This window comes from Lolium rigidum, chromosome 2 (genome assembly GCF_022539505.1).
Source record: "Lolium rigidum isolate FL_2022 chromosome 2, APGP_CSIRO_Lrig_0.1, whole genome shotgun sequence".
Taxonomy (NCBI): Eukaryota; Viridiplantae; Streptophyta; class Magnoliopsida; order Poales; family Poaceae; genus Lolium; species Lolium rigidum.
In genome coordinates, this window is record NC_061509.1 from 8,706,749 (window position 1) to 8,728,188 (window position 21,440).

Here is a 21,440-nt window from a genome sequence, read left to right on the forward strand (position 1 = left end):
TCTGACTGGACCTGGTCAGGAAAGAGCATGAGGAGGAAGGAGGAGGTTTTGGGTCAAGGGTCAGAGGATCCACACTGGTGTTGTGTGCACTTGCCTCGGCAGGCAGCAGCTTCCTGGTTCACACCAAAACATGCACGTTTCGGTTGAGGCCACTCTGCAAATCTGCAATTATTTATCGAATCTGCAATTATCTATCGAAAAGCGCAAGCCCTCTTGCGCCAAAAAATAGCTGCTTTTGGTAGCCACCCTTTGATTCGTGATTATTGAATTGGTAATGGTACATGATGCACTTGTTTAATTGCGTTATGATCAGGTAGATACGATGCAATACGACATGACACGCAGAGCTTTTACCAACTTGACTATATTGTTACAGTCTTTATTTTATGGCATGGCAGCGATTCCTGAGTGCTATTCTGGACAGTGATGACCATGTTTTGGTTAACTGTATTTTTATTGCTAGTCCATTCACTCTTCTTTGTTGTATTTCACATGCGCAAAGTTTTTGTTTTAACTCAAGTTATTTTCTTATTTATATGTTCTACTTAGTATCTCTTTATATGTGCTTGCAGTTGTTAGGCCATGAGATTCTCTTTCTAAACTAGTCTTTAGTGGCTTATGTGCTTGGTTTAGAGACTGGGTGGGCAATAATATCTTGTCTTTTTGATAAAGATATTTATTTTATTTATTTTGGGGGTAGTTGGTTTATTTTTCTCCTCAAATCTAACCCAGTGTTGGTTGGCTTCCAATTTGGCATACTTGAGTCTCTCCAGTTTCATAGGCCGTAGGCTTGCAACAGCTCTCCTTCGGGAGATGACATTTTTTAAAAGATATTGTTGTTTTGATCTCGTTAAGTACTCCGTACATAATGATATTCAAGTAGTGCTTCTTAGTTGCGAACACATCTATTAAGTGCCAAGTTGCCGGCCACCTTTAATTTATTTATTTTTGAAGTTTTTTTTTTCTCAGTGGGCTGTACTGTAGCTAGACTATGGTGAGGTTTTGCCATACGTGGACGTGGGGCATGAATTATTTGTTGGGCTTCTTCTGTAGTACAAAGCAGACCGATAGAGCCCATGCGGACTGAAGGCTACATTTCCGAGCCCAAAGCCCACCTATTTAGCAACGGAGTGGAGTGGGGGCTTTTCCGTTTCCATAGCCTTCTGCTTCATCGGCACCATCCCTCCACTCTACACTCTACACTGCTCTCGTCGGAACTGCCTCCTCCTCCACCGCTACCGTATACGGGCCGCCGAAAACTTCCGCCCAACTGTGCGCCGGTGACTATCCCTCTGCTGCAATGGCGGTCTTGGGGAGCCGCCATGGGGAGCGGCACGCGCCCAAGCTGCGGTCTCGGCAGTAGCGAAGCCCGCTCAACCTGCTTGACGGAATGCCGACCCGGTCGTCGTTGCTTGGATGGCGACTGTGGCCGTCGAGGATCTCGGGACGGCGTGTCGATCATGCTTGCGGCGCGGCCTTGCATGTAGGTTTCTTCACCATGATAAATCGTTTGATGTGGTTGGTTCTTCTGATCCCCATTCGGCCATTCCCCCCTGTACTCCTAGTGGTGGTATATTGTTAATCACTTGATCTGTTATGCATTCCTGACACTCCATACACCGTAGTGGTATTGCATCCTCAGTTTACCATTCCAATCAATTCCATTCTTAGACCAAGCATTCTATAGTGTCTACCAAACCAACTCCAACTCTGTTGGTTTTTAGTGCATCCATTGATCCGGGGAAAACACTATGTTGTATCTACACTTGAATGGAAAAAGGTTTCACTCTCTATCTGAGAAGACAAGGCAATTGTTTCACATCTTTATTCCGTTTCCCACGCTTGTCAAGCTTAAGCACACAATGCTTCAAGAAACATCGGGAAGAAAAATGAAATAGAAAAAACTTTCCAAAAAAAAGTACTAGTACTTTAAGTTCAAATTGACAACCTGTTGTGTGCTGTATAAAACAAACTTTATGGCTACTAGGCTAGTCAGAGTAGTACTTCTAGTGAATCTGGGGAAACTGCATCTATCCTGTGCACCAAACGTACAATATTATGTACCATGTAAATTCATCCAATCTTAGCTGAATTTTACTTCTGCAGGTCAGCATCTATACTTGCCAGGCAGGAAACTACCTCCATGATAACGGGCCTCCTGAATTGATCATGATGAACACACCTGCAAGCGGTTTCGAGCACCTTTAGCATTTGCTCTTCATACCCTGTTCCTCGAAGCGCTGGATCCAGGACCTCTGTCTGTTTACCCTCAGACCTCATCTGTAGAACCCATGGGACAAGTTCTTTTGATTTAGCCATGACTGTAACAGGTCGCTTTCCTGTGAGCAGCTCAAGTAGGACTACTCCAAAACTGTATATATCACCTCTCAACGTAGCAACCCATGCTTGCCCATACTCGGGAGGAATGTAACCCATAGTGCCAACCAGCTCGGTTGTGACATGAGTTTGGTTGGGAAGGATCAGTCTGGATAGCCCAAAATCTGCAACATAAGCTTTAAATTCTTTGTCCAGTAGGATGTTGCTGGATTTGATGTCACGGTGGACAATATGAGGCTTGCAGACATCATGGATATAAGAAAGGCCCATGCTTGCTCCTTTTGCAATCTTGAGCCGCATTGGCCAGTCAAGAAATGAGCTAGCATCATCATCCCTGTTATGGAGACGATCATCTAAGCTTCCATTCTCCAGATAGGAATATATGAGGAGCCTTAAGTTTCCTTGGATGCAGTAACCCCAGAGTGGTACAAGATTTTCATGCTGTGCCATGGACAGTGCATCGACCTCTGCACTGAACTCCCTTTCCATGAGACACATTTCACCGTTGAGCTTCTTGATTGCCAGCTTGGGGCCATTATGTAGCTCTGCCTTGTAGACTAATCCATACCCTCCACATCCAATGATGTTCGCCTTGTCAAAGTTGTTAGTAGCTTTCAGAATGTCAGCCAGTTTGAGCTTGCTTTCTTCTCCCTTACCCTGTGGCATATGCATCACCACAACTGTTTGCTCTGCACAAGAGTAGGATGAAGTTTCTTCAACATCTATGTTATTCTCCCTTCCTTTTTTTCTTGTAAAACCGTTCATCCTGACTGAGACAAGGAGACGCACAAACAGCAAAAGAACAGTGATGCCTCCAAAGAACACGCCAAATGCAATTGCAAAAACAGCCTTCTTATCTCGTTTTGTGGAGGACGGAGCTATTGAATCTGAACCACATTTATGAGTGAGCACAGAGCCACACAGCTTTGGGTTCCCATCAAAACTAGAATTCTGAAATGTATTAAACTGGCCTCCAGATGGAATAGGTCCTTCTAGGTCATTGTTTGAAATGTTAAATGCTGAAAGGAAGTTCAGGCTGTTCAATCCAGCTGGTATTGCACCTGTGAGATTGTTGCTGGACAAGTCTAGCACCTGCAAATTTGTAAGGTTGCAAGTCGATCGTGGGATCTCTCCAGATAACTTGTTGAAACTCAAATCAAGTACAACAAGCATTTTCAACTGGCCAATCTGTTGGGGAATCACACCTGTGAAGTAGTTGTGGCTTAGATTCAACACTGTTGGGAACGATGTAACAACACGGTATTGAAGTGATGGACCACTATAAACAGGCAGTTCAAAAACCCTTGGGTCCCAATGAGTTGCGTTTTCCATTGACGTTAGCATTGGCATCTCCGTCAATGATAATGGGATTTCTCCTGTAAGACTGTTGTTTGACACATCCATAAAGAAGAGATGGCTTAGGGAGTTGATCCAGCCTGGTATCGGTCCAGTGAGTTGATTTCTATTTAAAAGTAACATCTCCAAGCTTGTGAGCCTTGATATCCATAGAGGCACTTTTCCGGATAATTGGCAATCTTGGATGTCCAAAACCTGAAGCTTCTCAAAGCCATCAATTATGTCATCCTCTGGCATGATCTCTCCCTTGAAGTTATCGCCGATTAGAAGAGTGGTAAGATTCCGGCAGCTCTTAAGGATGTGAAGTGCATTTGTGATGTTTGTGAAAGAGTTTGTAGCAAGTGATAGGAAGGTGAGGTACTTTAGACTGCTTATTCTTGGTGAAAGCTGCCCATCTAATTTGTTTGTAGACACCCGCAGTGCTGTCAGATTGGTGCAAGAGTATATGCTTTCTGGAACTTTGCCGTTGAAGTTGTTTAAGTAAAGATCTAAAGTTCTTAGATTTGGCAGGTTGGAGAAATTGACCTTTGTAAGTTCTCCACTGAAATTGTTGCTCTTGAGGTCAATTGTTATCAGGTTCGTGCAATTGCTCAGAGCAGATGGCAGCTCCCCTGACATGTTGTTGTTGTCCAAATGCAGCTCCTCCAATTTCCTGAGCTGATCTATGGAACCTGGAATTTTGCCACTGAATTTGTTCCCTCCAAGATCCAGGGTTACAAGATTTCTGAGGTTGGTCATGCGTGTACTATCAAGACTTCCATGTAAAACATTGTTAGGAAAAGACAGGTACTCCAACAAGGTAGCATCGAAGAGGTCATCTGGGAGAGTTCCACTGAGGTTGTTGTAGCCGGCTCTGAGCTCTCTCAGCCTGGAGCAATCACCAATTCCTGGGGGGATGTTGCCACTTAATTTGTTCAAACACAGATCAAGCACAGCGAGAGATGACGAGGTGTTGCAGACATCAGTTGGTATCAGCCCTGTAAAGCTGTTATTGCTGGCATTGAGGGCTATCAGATTCTCCATTGCTTTCCATGTGGTGGATGGAAACTGTCCTGCAAATAAGTTGCTTGAGATGTTCAGTACCTGCAGAGGCCGGGCAGGGGTTGAAGATGGCAGCTCTTGGATTGATCCATCGAGTTGGTTAAAGCTGACATCAAGGATGGTGATGTTGCTGGACGACACCAATTCCAGCGGCAGGCGACCAGACAGCGAGTTGTGGGAGAGGTTAAGGTGCTGCAGCCCAGTGAGGTTTGCAAGGGACTCCGAGATGTGCCCCTCAAGGCCCTTTGAAACCAGCACGACATTGGTGACCGTCCCATCTAGTTTGCAGGTGATCCCTTCCCACTTGCAGCAATCTGTGCCATTACGCCATGAGGTGGCGAGGCCACCATCTTGTGAGAGCTCGTTGAGGAACTGGAGAAGGGAGTGCTTCTCCTGCTCCGTGCAGGAACTGGTAGGAGAGGCCAAGTAGATCAGCAGCACAAGTGCAACACCAAAGGAAGGTATGCGCAGTATCTTGTGGTGTATCTTGTTGGAAAAATGGAGTGGCTGCATGGTTTTCTGGTGAAACTAGCATGGAAACCAGAGCTTAAATTGTGCCTTGACCGGAGAAAGTTCAATGGTGGTCTAATCACGAAACAGCGTCAGAAGAAAGATCTTGGTTCCATTTTGTTTTGTTCTTTGCCGTCGTAATCAGCACAAAGAAAAAAGTGGTGGGTTCACACTATGACGTTTCACTCGTGGCTGCTTGCTATAATCTACTGACAAGTCAATTTCCCAATCTTATGAAAACTAACCGTACAAAATATTGCATTGTAGTCATCCACTCGTTATCAACTCAGTCATATCGGATTTTTACTGCAACCTGACATTCCTTCTCTTACCGGACAAATCTTATCTTTTCCACTAAGACTGACTAAAAACATCACTTGTTAATGCATCCTTTGGTAAACAGGAAAGGCGTGCATGCGAGGAAAGAAACAAACAGTTGGTGAAGATTTGAAGGAACAGGAAAGGCCGCATTCGAAAAAGAAACAGTTGGTGGAGATTTGAAGGAACAGGAAAAGGCGCGCATTTGTGAAAGAAACAGTTGGTGAAGATTTGCGAAGATAATATGGGGATATGGTACACGCCTAGATCATACCGAAAGGCATTTTTTGATCTAGAACAATCATCATGTGAGAAAAAAAAATCTTGAGCATGAGCAGTCGTCGCTGTTAGCGTGCAGACAAGGCAAAGTGGAGGGCAAGAAGAAGTTCAGTTTTCTAGCTTAATGGACGGGGTGGGTGGGTGGGTGGATGGATGATCTGTGCTCTCCTCCATCCTCTTGACCTGAGGCGTTTACTTGCCCTTATGACGCAAGCTTTGCCTGATGTTTACATCTGATGCTGTTTTCCATTCTCCCTGGCTCCACTGGCGCACTATTATGGACCATGGACCGTGACGTTTTGGGGCTACCTTCTGAATTCTGAAGCGGTTCAAGTAAAGTGGTGTAGCGTGTGAGGGTTGGCAGTGGCCCCTTTTTGTCTGATGCTTGTATGATGTTATGTTTCTTTGAATGATGTTTTTTTGATGCTCGTTAGTGGGTGTAGATGTACACTCTAGTTTCTTTCCCGTTGTTGCAGGATCCCGTCTCTAAATTTTGTACAGGTAGCTACTAATATTCATTATCTGATTTCGTTTCGATACAAATGTTCTCGATACAAATGCTCTGGTTTAGAGAAAAAAAAAGTGGCACTGACATTGATCCTGTCTCTGGGGAAATCGAGAAGTTCTTTTAATTTAAAATTCTTAGAAAAGACACTAAAATGTAATATTAAATAAAATAGAAAGTAGAAACTCGGTACTTTGCCAAATTCCATGGTTTTCCTATTTTTTGGATTTTAGAAATTCCTGCAGTCTTTAGTAACTTTACTAGAATATTTTTGCAATTTATAAATATAGTTTCTTCAGATGCTTAATAGTGCTACATATATTTTTTGTTTTGTAAATTGTTTTATGTTGAATGGATTGTCAAGTGTGTCAAATCGTCACCACGTCATCATCAAAGCCAGTTTTCGGGGAGCAAAAGGACCAAATCTAGATGGGTTTGAGACTTCAGATATTAAGAATTTATGATATGAGAGGTTATAGACCAAACTTAGAATTTGGGAATAGTTGAAGTAGTGCCAAAAATTGTTGGATAAATATTAGATGAAAATTTTGGACCAGGTATCTTTGAATTTGGAATAAATTTCTTTGAATTTTTTTCGGTCCTCAAGTTGGACATGTAAGCTTACATGAAGCCTCTAATTTAATTAGAGCGAAGAGGGCACACCCTTACCTGTTGGACACAAACAATGTTCTTTACAATTTTTGTTTGTAGAACTTTACACAAATGCTCTCCATGTAAATGTGTAAGTGAAGGATCAAAGTTGTCAACTAGGAAGGTGGTGCTGGTGATGGGGTGTGTCTGTGTGTGTGTGTGTGTGTGGGGGGGGGGGGGGGGGGTGTAGACGAGTATAAAATTTAATTAACTTAGTAGATTGTATGGATAAATAATGTTCTCTTAAAGTAAAACAAGGTGAGCCATCCTATATGAAAAGATTACACTAACAAGTAAGATAGAAGCAATCTAATCTCAAGCAAAGGCAGGAACAAATTTTACCAAAGATGATGAGTATAAAATTTAATTGAATTAGTAAGTTCTAGGGATAAATAATGTTCTCTTAAAGTAAAACATGGTGAGCCATCCTATATGAAAAGATTACACTAACAAGTAAGATAGAAGCAATCTAATCTCAAGTAAAGGATGACGAAGAGATCACATGGTGATATTCCCTTGGTTCCTATAACTACACACTCTTTTCACTGTCATGGCACAAAGTCCACAATGGTCACACGGACTTACCGTGCTTCTCCCTTGAGCTCACCATAAATACCGTGCTTCTCCTCTTAAGACAAATGTAATTTGATTTATCTCCTCCGATCAATTGAGTCTCAGCTGGCCATCTTCCTCAAAATGGTTCTATCATACTATGTCCTAACCACCTACAATCACAGAAGAATTTGTCCTTCCATCATAATCCCATTCCTAATCCTAAGGGCAAGTTCGGAACATGAGTTATCTTCGTCAAATAATGATTGTAGAAAGTTTACTGAAGTACCAAAAATTTACTAAAGATATCAAAACTCAAAACGTGTATTGATGCTATTTTTCAAAAAAAAAAAATGGTCATATAGCATGTTTGTTTGTCCACTGATATTATGAGTAAATCTGATAGAAGAAAAGGAGGAAAACTCAATTCAACATAAATAAGTGAATGTTCATGGAATTCCGTCATGCGTTATTGGAGTGAGTTTATTTTCAATAAATACAAAATATACTCTCTTGAATGGTGGAAGATATTCTAAGATATTTTCTATGGAATATTATTATCTGAAAATTTGTACTCCTTTCGGTACATATTACTTATGCTAATATAGATGTATCTAGACACATTTTAATGTAGATATGTCCATTTTAGCATCAAGTAATATGGATCGGAGGGAGTATATTATATTTAATAAACAGTTTACAAACTTTTTATTATACTTATTTGATTTTTTGAGGAACTTTAAAGTTTTTGAGCTTTTTTTTTTTTTGAGAATCTTTAAAAGTATTTTCTTCCGTGAGGAGGACTAGCTGAAGCTAGGCCGCTACCCCGTAGGTGATGAATGGCCATCACATAGCAAAGCGGAAAACCAGAAAAGCCTCTCCAGTCTCCACCTCCTTCTGCTCCTCGCTGCCGGCGAGTCGCAACTCCACCGCTCTCGCCGGAAGTGCCTCCTCCTCTTATGCCAAGGAACTCCGCCGCACGCTCGCTTCCAGCCTCACGTAGGTCGCAACTCCACCGCTCTCGCCGCAAGCCCGGAAGTGGCTCCTCCTCCATGTGCTCGCCGCTGGAATCTACCCATCGGACGTCCTCAGGTCGTTCGGCGAAATGCCGGCCCGAATGTCGTGTCTTGACCACGGCCGCAGCTGTAGAGAAGCTGGGTCAAGCTCGTAAATCAGGCTTTGGACGCGTTTTCACGAGTACTTGTATTCGCCAGAGGGTGATCTTGAATGCGAGGCCCCTGGTTTCCTGGCAGTGTGAATGCCTCGACATGGTACGTAGGTGCTTCTAAATTCTGATCACCATTCCTGTCGTTGTACATTTTAAACATGGTAGTCGATTAGTCGTATTACATTCAGAATTTCTCATGCATTCCATTCAACGCTTTGGACCAACCAAACACTTGTTGTATCACCTCCGATGCTCCAACTCTGGTGGTTTCAACATAAAAGAAAAAGCTCTGGTGGTTTCTTAAATCAACCGATCCGAAGCAAACAGGTGGAAGCACTTATGTTGATTTTTATGTTGATTTTTTTCCTATGATTGTGGAACTTTTTTCCCATTGAAAGAAAGACGATTTTTAATGATAACTTATGGCTCAAAATGGCAATCGGCAACCTGTTAGGCTTACAAAACAAACTCGAAGATTATCAGAAGTAGTAGTTCTAGAGAAACTGAAAATGTCACAAATACACCGGGCACAAAAATACAAGATTATCTATCATATGTAGTTCATCGTACCTTCACTGATCTTTATATCTGCTGGTCAGCGTCTACACTGGCGAGACAGGAGACTATTTCCATGATGGCGGGCCTCCTGAATTGATCATGATCAACGTACTTGCAAGCGGTTTCGAGCACCTTCAGCATTTGTTCTTCATACCCTGTTCATCGAAGTGTTGGATCCAGGACCTCAACCTGTCTACCCTCAGAGCTCATTTGTAGGACCCATGGGACAAGTTCTTCTGATGTAGACAGTACTGGAACTGTTGGATAACTGTTGGTGTATCTGTTGGGCTATCTTCTTGTTCTCTGTTGTGGCCCATTTGGCCCAGCCCAGTCCTGACCTATATAAGGTGCTTCTATCTCTGTAACCCTAGAAGAGAGAGTTCCTCCCTGCAGCCTCCTTCTACCTCAGGTTAGGCCCTCACCTCTGTCCACATGGTATCAGAGCAAGGGGCAGTGAGGGCAACGACGGGAAGGATTGCCGATCTAGAAGCCTAGTCTGCTGTGGCAGCTAGGAGGAAGAGGAAGAGGAAGAGGAAGGGAGCAGGCTGCTGCGGCGGTAAGGAGGGGAAGGCAGTGACAAGTAAGGAGAGGAAGAGGCTTCCTGCGGGTAAGTCCTTTGGTGGTTCTGAGAAGTTAGTTTGGTGTCAAGCATGGGGGACAACAGGGATTTGGCCAAGGCTCGCGGAGAAGCTAGCAGAACTTATCACTACCAAAGGAGATGGAGGAGGATCTGCTGGAGGGGGAGCAATCGTTCCCCATACCAACATCGGTCAGAAACTTGAGCTGCCGGCGAACGAAATCAAGTTGGAAGGAGTGGCCAACTATCTCCGATGGTCAAGGAGGGCGTTGTTGATTTTGAACTCGAAAGGGCTGGATGAACGTGTGAGTGGTGAAGTTGCAGAACCAGCAGACAAGACCAGTCCGGAATGGAAACAGTGGAACGCCATAAATTCTCTGATTGTGGCATGGTTGCTTAACTCTTTGGTTCCTAACATTGCTGCTTCTGTAGAGGCACTCACAAAAGCTTCAGAGGTATGGGACACCCTATCAAATCTTTATTCTGGAAAGGGGAACATTATGTTGATTGCTGAGATTGAGGATAAAGTGCATGACTTGCAACAAGGAAACAAAAGCTGTGATGGCATATGTGGCTGAGTTGCGGCATCTTTGGGGAGATTTGGATCATGTTGATCCTCCGGAACTTGCCCATGGGGAATGTGTGAGTGCTCGTCGCAAGCTGGATTGAACGTCGGCGAGTCATGAAGTTCTTGAAGGGTCTTAATCAAGATTTTGAGGGAGAAGGGCTGCTTTACTCGCATCAAACCACTACCCCTTCTCTCAAAGAAGCCATTGCAGCTATGTCCGGAGAGGAAGTGCGTCCGAATATGACAAAGGGAAGAGATTCTCGTCCCTCATCCGACCTTCTACACTACCGACGGACCGAGAGATGAGAGACTCGCTATACTTGTGGGCGAAGGGACACTTGAAGCATCGGTGTACCTCCTTTGCTACACCCGAGTAGGGGAGAGGAGGATACACACATGGCAGAGGAAGCTACAGAGGAAGAGGTGATGGCAGAGGTAGTGGACAACCATATGGACAGCAGTATGGAAGAGGTGGTGGACAGCACTATGGCAGAAGTGGTGGACAGCCATATGGACATCAGTATGGCAGGGGTGGAGGACAGCAGCACGCTATATCACCCAAGGCGCATATGGCAGCAGCTTCAGAGTCAACTACCAGTACCTCTCAGGGACAATCAAAGGAAGAAGGACAAAATGAAGCAACCTTTGGGAACTTTGCTCACTATGTCTACAAAGATGAAGGTAATATTGATAGAGTTTCTATAGCCACTCATAATGCTAATTCAGATTGGATTCTTGATTCTGGAGCATCCAAACATGTTACCGGAAATATTAGTGAGTTTGACTCTTATACTCGGTATCCTCCCACACATAGAGGCACTATCCAAACAGCAGATGGCACAACACAATCTATAAAAGGGGAGGGGTCGGTGCAATGTACACCCAACATAAAATTGTCATCAGTTCTACATGTTCCTGCTTTTCCAGTAAATCTGCTATCTCTAAGTGCCCTGATTGATCAGCAGGACTACCGTATAATAGTTGATAGATATACGTGTTTAATTCGGGAAAGGGAGAGCGAGCAAGAAGATTGGGACTGCAACCAGGCATAGAGGTCTTTGGCACATAGATCGTGACAAGATGGGGCATGATGCTAGTTCTGTGCTTGCTGCGATTGTTGGAGGAAAGGAGAGTATGGCACTAGTTCATCATTGTCGAATGGGCCACATGGCGTTTGATAAAATGTTTCGAGTTTTTCCCGATGTAATGAATGGAGTGGACAAAACCAAATTATGTTGTGATGCTCGCGAATATGCTAAGCATACGAGAACCTCTTATGTTAGTAGAGGGATCGAAGTGTATCCCCATTTGTGTTAGTGCACTCGATGGACGTGTCCTGTTGTGTCGATAAGTGGCATGAAGTACTTTGTGACTTTTATTGATCGCTATTCCAGAATGACTTGGATTTATCTTATGCGTCACAAAGATGAAGTGTTCACTTGTTTCCGCAGTTTTTGTGCCTATGTGAAAAACCAATTCAATGCTCGGGTGCAAGTGATCGAAGCGATAATGGTACCGAATATATCAACAAACCTTTTGTCTGCCTTCTTATCTTCGCAAGGTATACTCGCACCGGACTTCATGTCCCGACACTCCTCCCCGGAATGGAGTTGCCGAGCGGAAGAATAGGCACATTCTTGAAGTGGCTCGATCTCTTATGTTTACCATGAATGTTCCCAAATTCTTATGGAGTGAGGCGGTTATGAGCGCTACATATTTGATCAACAGAATGCCTTCAAAGATTCTAGGTATGCGGTCTCCTTGCCAACTCCTTCTAAATAACAATGACTTTGTTGTACCACCCAAACTCTTTGGCTGTACATGTTTTGTAAGGGATCACGAGCCATCTGTTGGCAAGCTAGATCATCGGGCTATCAAATGTATCTTTATTGGCTATTCCTCCGGACGTAAGGGTTACAAGTGTTGGAGTCCCACCGAGAGGAGGACATTTGTAAGCATGGATGTTACGTTTCGGAGTCGGAACCATTTTATGACGGTGAGAGTGATCTTAGTGGCTTGTTCCGAGGGCTTGACCATCTTGGTGATGCTCAAGAGGGGAGCAGCAGCAAGATGGTGACCAACAAGCAAGATGGTGACCAACAACAACATCAACAAATTCCTATTGTTGCGGAGATTCCCGCAATTCCTGGTACACCTACACCACCTAGACTCGTACCACCACAAAGATGGTCTGCAGAATCCACTTGTGTACTCTAGAAGACAAGTACAAAGGGAAAAAGTAGATGCACTCGGAGGAGCAACAAGACCGAGGGCGGGGGAGCAACCCTTTGGACCAGAAAATCAAGAAAGCACAAGTGTAGATTCTGCAGAGGAGAATCAATCTCAGACTGAGTCCAATAATAGCCTAGACTTGCCGATTGCAATAAGGAAAGGGATAAGGAAAGTTGGCCCCCCAAAGCGACTGAGTTATGATGACTATGACGTAGGAAATTATATTTCTTACGAGGCATTGTCACCCTCTTTTCGGGCTTTTGTTGCTTCATCGCAAATTGTATCTCGTTCCTAAGGATTGGAAGGCAGCCGAGTTGGACCCGAGATGGTGCAATGCTATGATGGAACAATTAGAGGCCTTGAAGAAAAATAAAACATGGGAGTTGACAGATCTCCCTAAAGGAAAGAATACAGTAGGCTGTAAGTGGATCTATTCTGTAAAACAAAATGCAGAAGGAAAAGTGGAGAGATATAAGGCAAGACTTGTGGCAAGAGGATATAGTCATACTTATGGCATTGACTATGATGAGACATTTGCACCGGTGGCAAAAATGAGCACTGTCAGAATATTGATCTCTTGTGCAGCAAATTTTGGGTGGCCCTTGCATCAACTTGATGTCAAAAATGCATTTATGCATGGTGACCTTCAAGAAGAGGTGTATATGGAGATGCCACCAGGATTTGTCAGACCTGAAACTAAAGGGAAGGTATGTAGACTGAAGAAATCTCTATATGGTCTCAAACAATCTCCACGGGCCTGGTTTGACAGGTTCAGACAAGTGGTGTGTGGCATGGGATATGGTCAATGCAATGGAGACCATACCTTATTTTACAAACGTTCGGAGCAGAAAATCACTATCCTTGCTGTGTATGTTGATGATATTATCATCACGGGAGATGATGTTGTGGAAATCGCAAAACTGAAAGGATGCTTGAGTCAGGCCTTTGAGGTGAAAGATTTGGGAAAACTTAGATACTTCCTTGGAATAGAAGTTGCAAGATCATCAAAAGGGATATCACTATCTCAAAGAAAGTATACTTTGGATCTCTTAGATGATATGGGCATGCTGGGGTGCCGTGTGGCTTCAACACCTATTGACCAGAACACTAAAATCACAACAGAGTCTGGAGAACCCATAAACAAGGAGAAATATCAAAGACTTGTTGGAAGACTAATATACTTATGCCACACTAGACCAGATATATCATTTGCAGTGAGTGTAGTGAGTCGCTATATGCATGATCCGAGGGATGGACACTTGGAAGCAGCTCAAAGAATCTTGAGATACTTGAAGGGCACTCCGGAAAAAGGAGTGTTGTTTAAAAGTAATGGACACCTAAATGTAGATGGATATTGTGATGCAGATTGGGCTAGCTGCTTAGATGATCGAAGATCCACCTCAGGGTATTGTGTTTTTGTTGGAGGAAATTTGGTGTCATGGAGAAGAAACAATCTGTTGTATCGAAATCAACAGCCGAAGCAGAGTACAGAGCTATGTCACGGGGCCTGGGTGAAATGTTGTGGGTACGAAACCTTCTAAGAGAGCTGAAAATTTTAAGGCAAGGAAGCTTGAAAGTGTGGTGTGATAATATGTCTGCCATAAACATAGCAAATAACCCTGTCCAGCATGAGCGAACTAAACATGTGGAGATAGACAGATTCTTTATTAAAGAAAAGATTGATGCAGGGATTATCTCATTGGCTTATGTGAGATCAGGACAACAAGTGGCAGACTGTTTAACAAAGGGACTGGGCTCAAAGGAGTGTAATCTTGCCTGTGCCAAGATGGGGATGATTGACATTTATCACCCATCTTGAGGGGGAGTGTTGGATAACTGTTGGTGTATCTGTTGGGCTGTCTTCTTGTTCTCTGTTGTGGCCCATTTAGCCCAGCCCAGTCCTGACCTATATAAGGTGCTTCTATCTCTGTAACCCTAGAAGAGAGAGTTCCTCCCTGCAGCCTCCTTCTACCTCAGGTTAGGCCCTCACCTCTGTCCACAGGAACAGGTCGCTTCCCCGTGAGCAGCTCAAGCATGACTACTCCAAAACTGTATATATCACCTCTCAATGTTGCGACCCATGCTTGCCCATACTCGGGGGGAATGTAACCCATAGTGCCGACCAGCTCAGTTGTGACATGAGTTTGGTTGGGAAGGAGCAATCTGGCTAGCCCAAAATCTGCAATATAAGCTTTATATTGTTTGTCCAATATGATGCTGCTGGATTTGATGTCACGGTGGACAATATGAGGCTTGCAGACATCATGAATATAAGAAAGACCCGGGCTTGCTTCTTTCATGATCTTGAGCCGCACTGGCCAGTCAAGAAAATGATCTAGTATTATCATCCCTGTTATGGAACCGATCATCTAGGCTGCCATTCTCCATATAGGAATATATGAGGAGCCTTAAGTTTCCCTGGATGCAGTACCCCAGAGTGGTACAAGATTTTCATTCTGTGCCATGGACAGTGCATTCACCTCTGCACTGAACACTAGCTATCGTAGTCCGACGGGAGCAAATCGACGGACCGATTCCCTACCGTCCATCTTTGCTTCATCTGATGGCCCACAAATAGCTTGATTCATCACCAAAAAAAGGACATTTATTCCCGCACTATGCCAGCCAGGTTACCCCAAATCACGCTGCTAGTTTAAGGATGGCTTTGGCTTCTTCCCTGAATCAAGGACCACGGCCGCAGCTGTAGAGAAGCTGGGTCAAGCTCGTAAATCAGGATATGGACGCGTTTTCACGAGTACTTGTATACGGCGGAGGGCAGGGTGATCTTGAATGCGTGGCCCTTGATTTCCTGGCCGTGTGAATGCCTCGACATGGTACGTAGGTGCTTCTGATCACCACTCCCATCGTTATACATTTAAAACATGGTAGTCCACTAGTCGTATTACATTCAGAATTTCTCATGCCATTCCATTGAACTCTTGGACCAACCAAACATTTGTTGTATCACCTCCAAGGCTCCAACTCTGGTGGTTTCAACATAAAAGAAAAAGCCCTGGTGGTTTCTTAAATCAACCGATCTGAAGCAAACAGGTGGAAGCACATAGTACACAGGGAAAATAATACGATCGTTTCTTATGTTGATTTTTTCCCCATGATTGTGGAACCTTTTTCCCATTGAAAGCAAGACGATTTTTAATGATAACTACCGGCTCAAAATGGCAATTGGCAACCTGTTAGGCTTACAAAACGAACTCAAAGATTATCAGAAGTAGTAGTTCTAGAGAAACCGAAAATGTCACAAGTACACCGTGCACAAAAATACAAGGTTATCTATCATATGTAGTTCATCGTATCTTCACTGATCTTTACATCTGCTTGTCAGTGTCTACACTGCTGAGGCAGGAGACTATTTCCATGATAGCGGGCCTCCTGAATTGATCATGATCAACACACTTGCAAGCGGTTTCGAGCACCTTCAGCATTTGTTCTTCATACCCTCCTCCTTGAAGTGTTGGGTCCAGGACCTCAATTTGTCTTCCCTCAGAGCTCATCTGTAGGACCCATGGGACAAGTTCTTCTGATGTAGACAGTACTGGAACAGGTCGCCTCCCTGTGAGCAGCTCAAGCAGGACTACTCCAAAACTGTATATATCACCTCTCAATGTTGCGATCCATGCTTGCCCATACTCGGGAGGAATGTAACCCATAGTGCCGACCAGCTCAGTTGTGACATGAGTTTGGTTGGGAAGGAGCAATCTGGCTAGCCCAAAATCTGCAATATAAGCTTTAAATTCTTTGTCCAGTAGGATGTTACTGGATTTGATGTCACGGTGGACAATATGAGGCTTGCAGTCATCATGGATATATGAGAGGCCCAGGCCTGCTCCTTGTGCGATCTTAAGCCGCATTGGCCAGTCAAGAAATGAGCTAGCATCATCATCCCTGTTATGGAGCCAATCATCCAGGCTACCATTCTCCATGTAGGAATATAGGAGGAGCCTTGAGTTTCCCTGGATGCAGTAACCCCAGAGTGGTACAATGTTTTCATGCTGTGCCATGGAGAGTACATCAACCTCTGCACTGAACTCCCTTCCCATCAGACACATTTCACCATTGAGCTTTTTGATTGCCAGCTTGGAGCCATTATTTAGCTCTGCCTTGTAGACTAATCCATAACCTCCACATCCAATGATGTTTGCCTTGTCAAAGTTGTTCGTAGCTTTCAAGATGTCAGCAAATTTAAGCTCGTTTTCTTCTCCGTCGCTTTGTGGTACCCGCATCACCACTAATGTTTCCTCTGAACTAGAGTAGAATGAAATTGATTCAGCATCTTGGTTATTCTCCATTCTATCTTTTGTTGTAGTGCCCTTTGTCCTGATTAAAACAATGAGACGCCCCAGCAACAAAAGAACAGCAATGACTTCAATGAACATGCCAAATGCGATTGAAAAAACATTCTTCTTATCTCGATGTTTTGTGTATGATGGAGGTATTGAAGTTGAACCACATTTGTGAGTGAGCATAGATCCACACAGCTTTGGATTCCCATCGAAACTAGAATTCTGAAATGTATTAAACTGGCCTCCTGATGGAGTATGCCCTTCTAGGTCATTGTTAGAAACATTGAATGCTGAAAGAAAATTCAGGCTATTCAATGCAGCTGGGATATCACCTGTGAGATTGTTGCTAGACAAGTCTAGCACCTGCAGTTTTGTGAGATTGCATATCGATTCTGGTATCTGTCCTGTCAAGTGATTGAAGCTGAAATTGACTGAACTGAGGGCTTTCAACTGACCGATATCCAATGGTATCTCTCCACTGAATTTATTGTTGCTTAGATCTAGCATTTTAGGGAGTGCAGCGGGTATAAAGTATTGAAGTGACGGACCATTGTAAACAGGAAGCTTGAAGACCCTTGGGTCCAAATTAGCTTGAGCCTTTCCTGACTTTAGCATTGGCATATCCATCAGTGCTTTTGGAATTTCTCCTGTAAGGTTGTTGTTTGATATATCTAGATAGAAGAGGTATTTAAGGGTTTCTATCCATGCTGGTATTGATCCATTGAGTTGATTGCCAGATAAGACTAACATTTCTAAATCTGCTAGCTCTGATATCCAAAGAGGTATTTTCCCAAACAATGTGCAATCTGAGATGTCCAAAACCTGAAGTTTCTCAAAACCACTAATCTTGTCGTCCTCTAGCAGGAGCTCTCTCCTAAAGTTCTGCCCGATAAACAGGGTGGTAAGGTTTTTGCAGCCCTGAAGGATCCGAAGTGCATGTGTGATGTTTTCGAAATAATTTTTAGCAAGTGAGAGGAAGGTGAGGTACTTCAGATCAACTATCCTTGGTGAAAGCTGCCCATCTAAGTTGTTTCCAGACAGCCGCAGTGCAGTAAGATTGCTGCAAGAGTATATACTTTCTGGAATTGTGCCAGAGAAGTTGTTGTACAGAAGGTCTAATGTTTTCAGATTGGGCAGATTGGAGAAATTGACCTTGGCAAGGATTCCACTGAAATGATTGCTCTTGAGGTCAATTGTTATAAGATTTGTGCTGTTGCTTAGAGCTGATGGGAGCTCCCCGAACATGTTGTTGTGGTCCAAGTGGAGCTCCTGCAATTTCTTGAGCTCACCTACAGAATATGGAATATGGCCACTGAAGCTATTCTCTCCAAGATCAAGGGTAGCCAGATTTCGGAGGTTGATTATGCGTGCACCATCAAGTACCCCATGTAAATCATTGTTAGGAAAAGAGAGGTACTCTAGTGCGGTAGCATTGAATATATCAGCTGGGAGTCCCCCACTGAGGTTGTTGTGGCCGGCCTTGAGCACTTTCAGCATGGAGCAATTACCAAATCCTGGAGGGATGCTGCCACTGAAATGGTTGAGACAAAGCTCAAGCATAACAAACGATGGCGAGCTGTTGCAGATATGAGCTGGTATGTTCCCAGTGAAGCTGTTGTTGCTGGCGTTGAGGGCAACCAGATTGTTCATGACCTCCCATGTGGTGGATGGAAACCGTCCTGTAAATAAGTTGCTTGAGATATTCAGTACCTGCAAAGGCCGAGAAGGGGTCGAAGATGCCAGATCATGCAGTTCTCCATCCAGACGGTTGAAGCTAACGTCAATGACAAGGATATTGCCGGAGGACAGCAACTCCAGTGGAAAAGCACCGGACAGCACGTTGTGGGAGAGGTTGAGGTGCTGCAGTCCGGTGAGGTTACCAAGAGACGGAGAGAGGCGCCCTTCAAGGTGCCTTGAGGCCAGCGAGATATTGGTGACCGTCCTGTTCGGGCTGCAGGTGATCCCTTTCCACTTACAGCAATCCATGCTATCCTTCCATGAGGCAGCGAGGCCACCATGGTGTGAGAGTCCTGCTAGGAACTGGAGAAGGGAGCGCTGCTCCTGCTCCGTGCAGGAGCTGGTGGGAGAGGCAAAGGAGATCAGCAGCACAAGAGAAAGGCCAAGCAAAGGTATGTGCAATTTCTTGCTCTGTGTCTTCTTTGAAAACTGGAGTGTCTGCATGGTTTCCTGGTGAAACTAGCACGGGAGCCGGAGCTTATGCTGTGCCCTCACTGTATAAAGCATCAATGGTGGTTTAATCATGAAAGAGCATTTTTCCCAAAAAAAAGGAAAATCATGAAACCGCATGAGGGCACAGAAAGATCGTTGCTCCCATTTTGTTTTGTTCCTTGCAGTCGTAGTCATCACAAAGAAAGAAGTGGTAGGTTCACACTTCGCACTATGACGTTTCACTCAGGCTGCCAGCTATAATCGGCTGACAAGTCAATTTCCCCGAATACTTACTGCATGCCAGATTACCTGACCTGGCACCACTTCTCTTACCGGCTTCTCGAAACAAATCTGACCTTTCCCTACTAATACTGACCAGAAATATCACTTCTTGATGCATCCTTTGGTGAACAGGAAAGGGTGCACATTCGAGAAAGGAACAGTTGGTGAAGATTTGTGAAGATACCTCGGGGAGATAGTACTCGGGGAGATCATACCGAAAGGCGTTTGGGATTGAGAGCAATTATAATGGTTTCAGTCAGTGTGTTGGATAAGGCCGAGTGGAGGGCAAGAACTTTGACAGAAAAAAATTGGAAGGCAAGAAGAAGTGCAGTTTTAGTTTAATGGACGGGTGATCTGTGCTCTCTTCCATCCTCTTGACTCGAGGCGTTTACTTGCCCTTATCAAGCGAGCTTGCCTGATGTTTACGTCTGCTGCTGTTTTCCATTCTCCATGGCTCCACTAGCGCACTATTATGGACCTTTGCTTTTATGGCAATCATCTGAATTATGCAGCGATTCAAGTGAATCAGAAACATCGCGTTGCCACACTAGGAAATATCAGCGCAACCGTGGAGTGCTCGTGCCAATCGAGTACCTAGTATGTCCAGCTATTTCATATCAGACTGGATATGCTGAACCACATGATCCGAGGACTTGGATACTATGTTGACAGAATCACAAGCGAGCGAGCTCACTCAGGGTTCTTCGTTCGGATCAATATTCCGATACATCCCATTCCTAGTCCAGTGTGACGGTACCTGCCAACGCTATCGATCCCCCTGAGCCCCACATTCCTCTCATCCTCAATTCCTCATATGCACTCTCCCACTGACAAATCACAAATGTGAGTGTGCTAGCCTCCACCATTCCAGTCGGGTGTTGGTTTTTATATGGAGATTGGTTATTTATGAATGGACCAACCAAAACAATGACTCCCGATCTCATAGTACTGTATTATCACAATCGAAGCACCAGCCCGATGTGTATATCTATTGCAACAATCCCACAATTTTACACGGCTTGCAGGTGGACAATGCGGGAACATGGTGCACGTTGCACTAGTCACGAGCATATACACGTGCTAGTTTTTAAAAGTAGTGTCAGTATTATTTTCACCGCGTTTAATCTAGATGGGCATTTGTAGAAATTTAAAAGGTAAGAAAAAGGCAACGAATGTACTTGTAAAACATTGCTATGAACTATGTACCCTTGTCCTCGTTGTCCGTAGGAAAAATAAATTATAAATCAAACACCTTGGCTTTGGAGTACATTCTTCAATCGGATAAGAATAATCGCATATGTATGTAGATTTTTCAAATAATTTCTTTCTGCAGTTTTATGTGTAATTTTGAGTTGTCTTATTGCATTATAAGTTCACATATGCGAAAGTGCGTGTTTGTTCTCACGTACTCGTGTTCGCAGAATCTATTCCCGGGTTTACAAGTTTCTTCTGCCTACAACTGAAATTCGTGTTTTTTTTGTGAAATTATGAATTTTCGTTGAAAGTTTTAACCAAATAAAGATTTCAGCATCTAAAATGTTGGTGATATTTAGATTAGAAGTCAGGAGGCTGTGTCATCCAAACTTCAGAGTTGAAGCCTACAGGGTTTATGATAGCTCTCCACGTGGTTATAAAGGTGAAAACGTTTCTGTTGTGAGTTGAACGGATTCGATGCGTCGGTTCCAATGGGCTCCCCAAAGAGCATTGCCGTTTGTTTCAAGAAAACATTCCCGTGACAAAATATGTCCTCCTAATAAACATAGGTAGGGGGTAAAGACGGAGCGGAAACGGACGAAACTATGTGAGACCATATTTGTTTTCATTTTTTTTTACAGAAACGTAAATGAATATTGAAACTCTAGAAACAAATACAGATGCAGATATCCTCATAAACAGATATGGACCGAATACGCTGCAGATGTTCATCGATACCAAGAGAACCCTTGGTTCATGCAAAAAAAATCTCAAGCATTCAAACAAACTAACAAACTTGTTTACTTATTCTAGCGAGGTGCTCGAATTACTAGGGAAAGGGG

The 21,440-nt window shown here is 43.8% G+C and overlaps 2 protein-coding genes across 2 annotated transcripts; both read right to left on the bottom strand.

Moving 5' to 3' along the window:
• Positions 1 to 1,932: 1,932 nt before the first annotated feature.
• Positions 1,933 to 5,307, bottom strand: LOC124691250 (tyrosine-sulfated glycopeptide receptor 1-like). Its single transcript, XM_047224522.1, has one exon. The coding sequence runs from the start codon at positions 5,245 to 5,247 to the stop codon at positions 2,095 to 2,097; it is 3,153 nt and encodes a 1,050-aa protein (XP_047080478.1). The 5' UTR covers positions 5,248 to 5,307; the 3' UTR covers positions 1,933 to 2,094.
• A 10,490-nt stretch (positions 5,308 to 15,797) lies between these two features.
• Positions 15,798 to 19,399, bottom strand: LOC124691248 (tyrosine-sulfated glycopeptide receptor 1-like). The gene has a single exon (XM_047224521.1). It carries the CDS (start codon positions 19,132 to 19,134, stop codon positions 15,979 to 15,981), a length of 3,156 nt encoding a protein of 1,051 aa, XP_047080477.1. The 5' UTR covers positions 19,135 to 19,399; the 3' UTR covers positions 15,798 to 15,978.
• Between the last annotated feature and the right edge of the window lie 2,041 nt (positions 19,400 to 21,440).

What these genes read in the sequence shown, in the direction of transcription:
- LOC124691250 (XM_047224522.1), bottom strand. Translation starts at nt 5,247, where the DNA reads ATGCAGCCACTCCATTTTTCCAACAAGATACACCACAAGATACTGCGC.
- LOC124691248 (XM_047224521.1), bottom strand. Translation starts at nt 19,134, where the DNA reads ATGCAGACACTCCAGTTTTCAAAGAAGACACAGAGCAAGAAATTGCAC.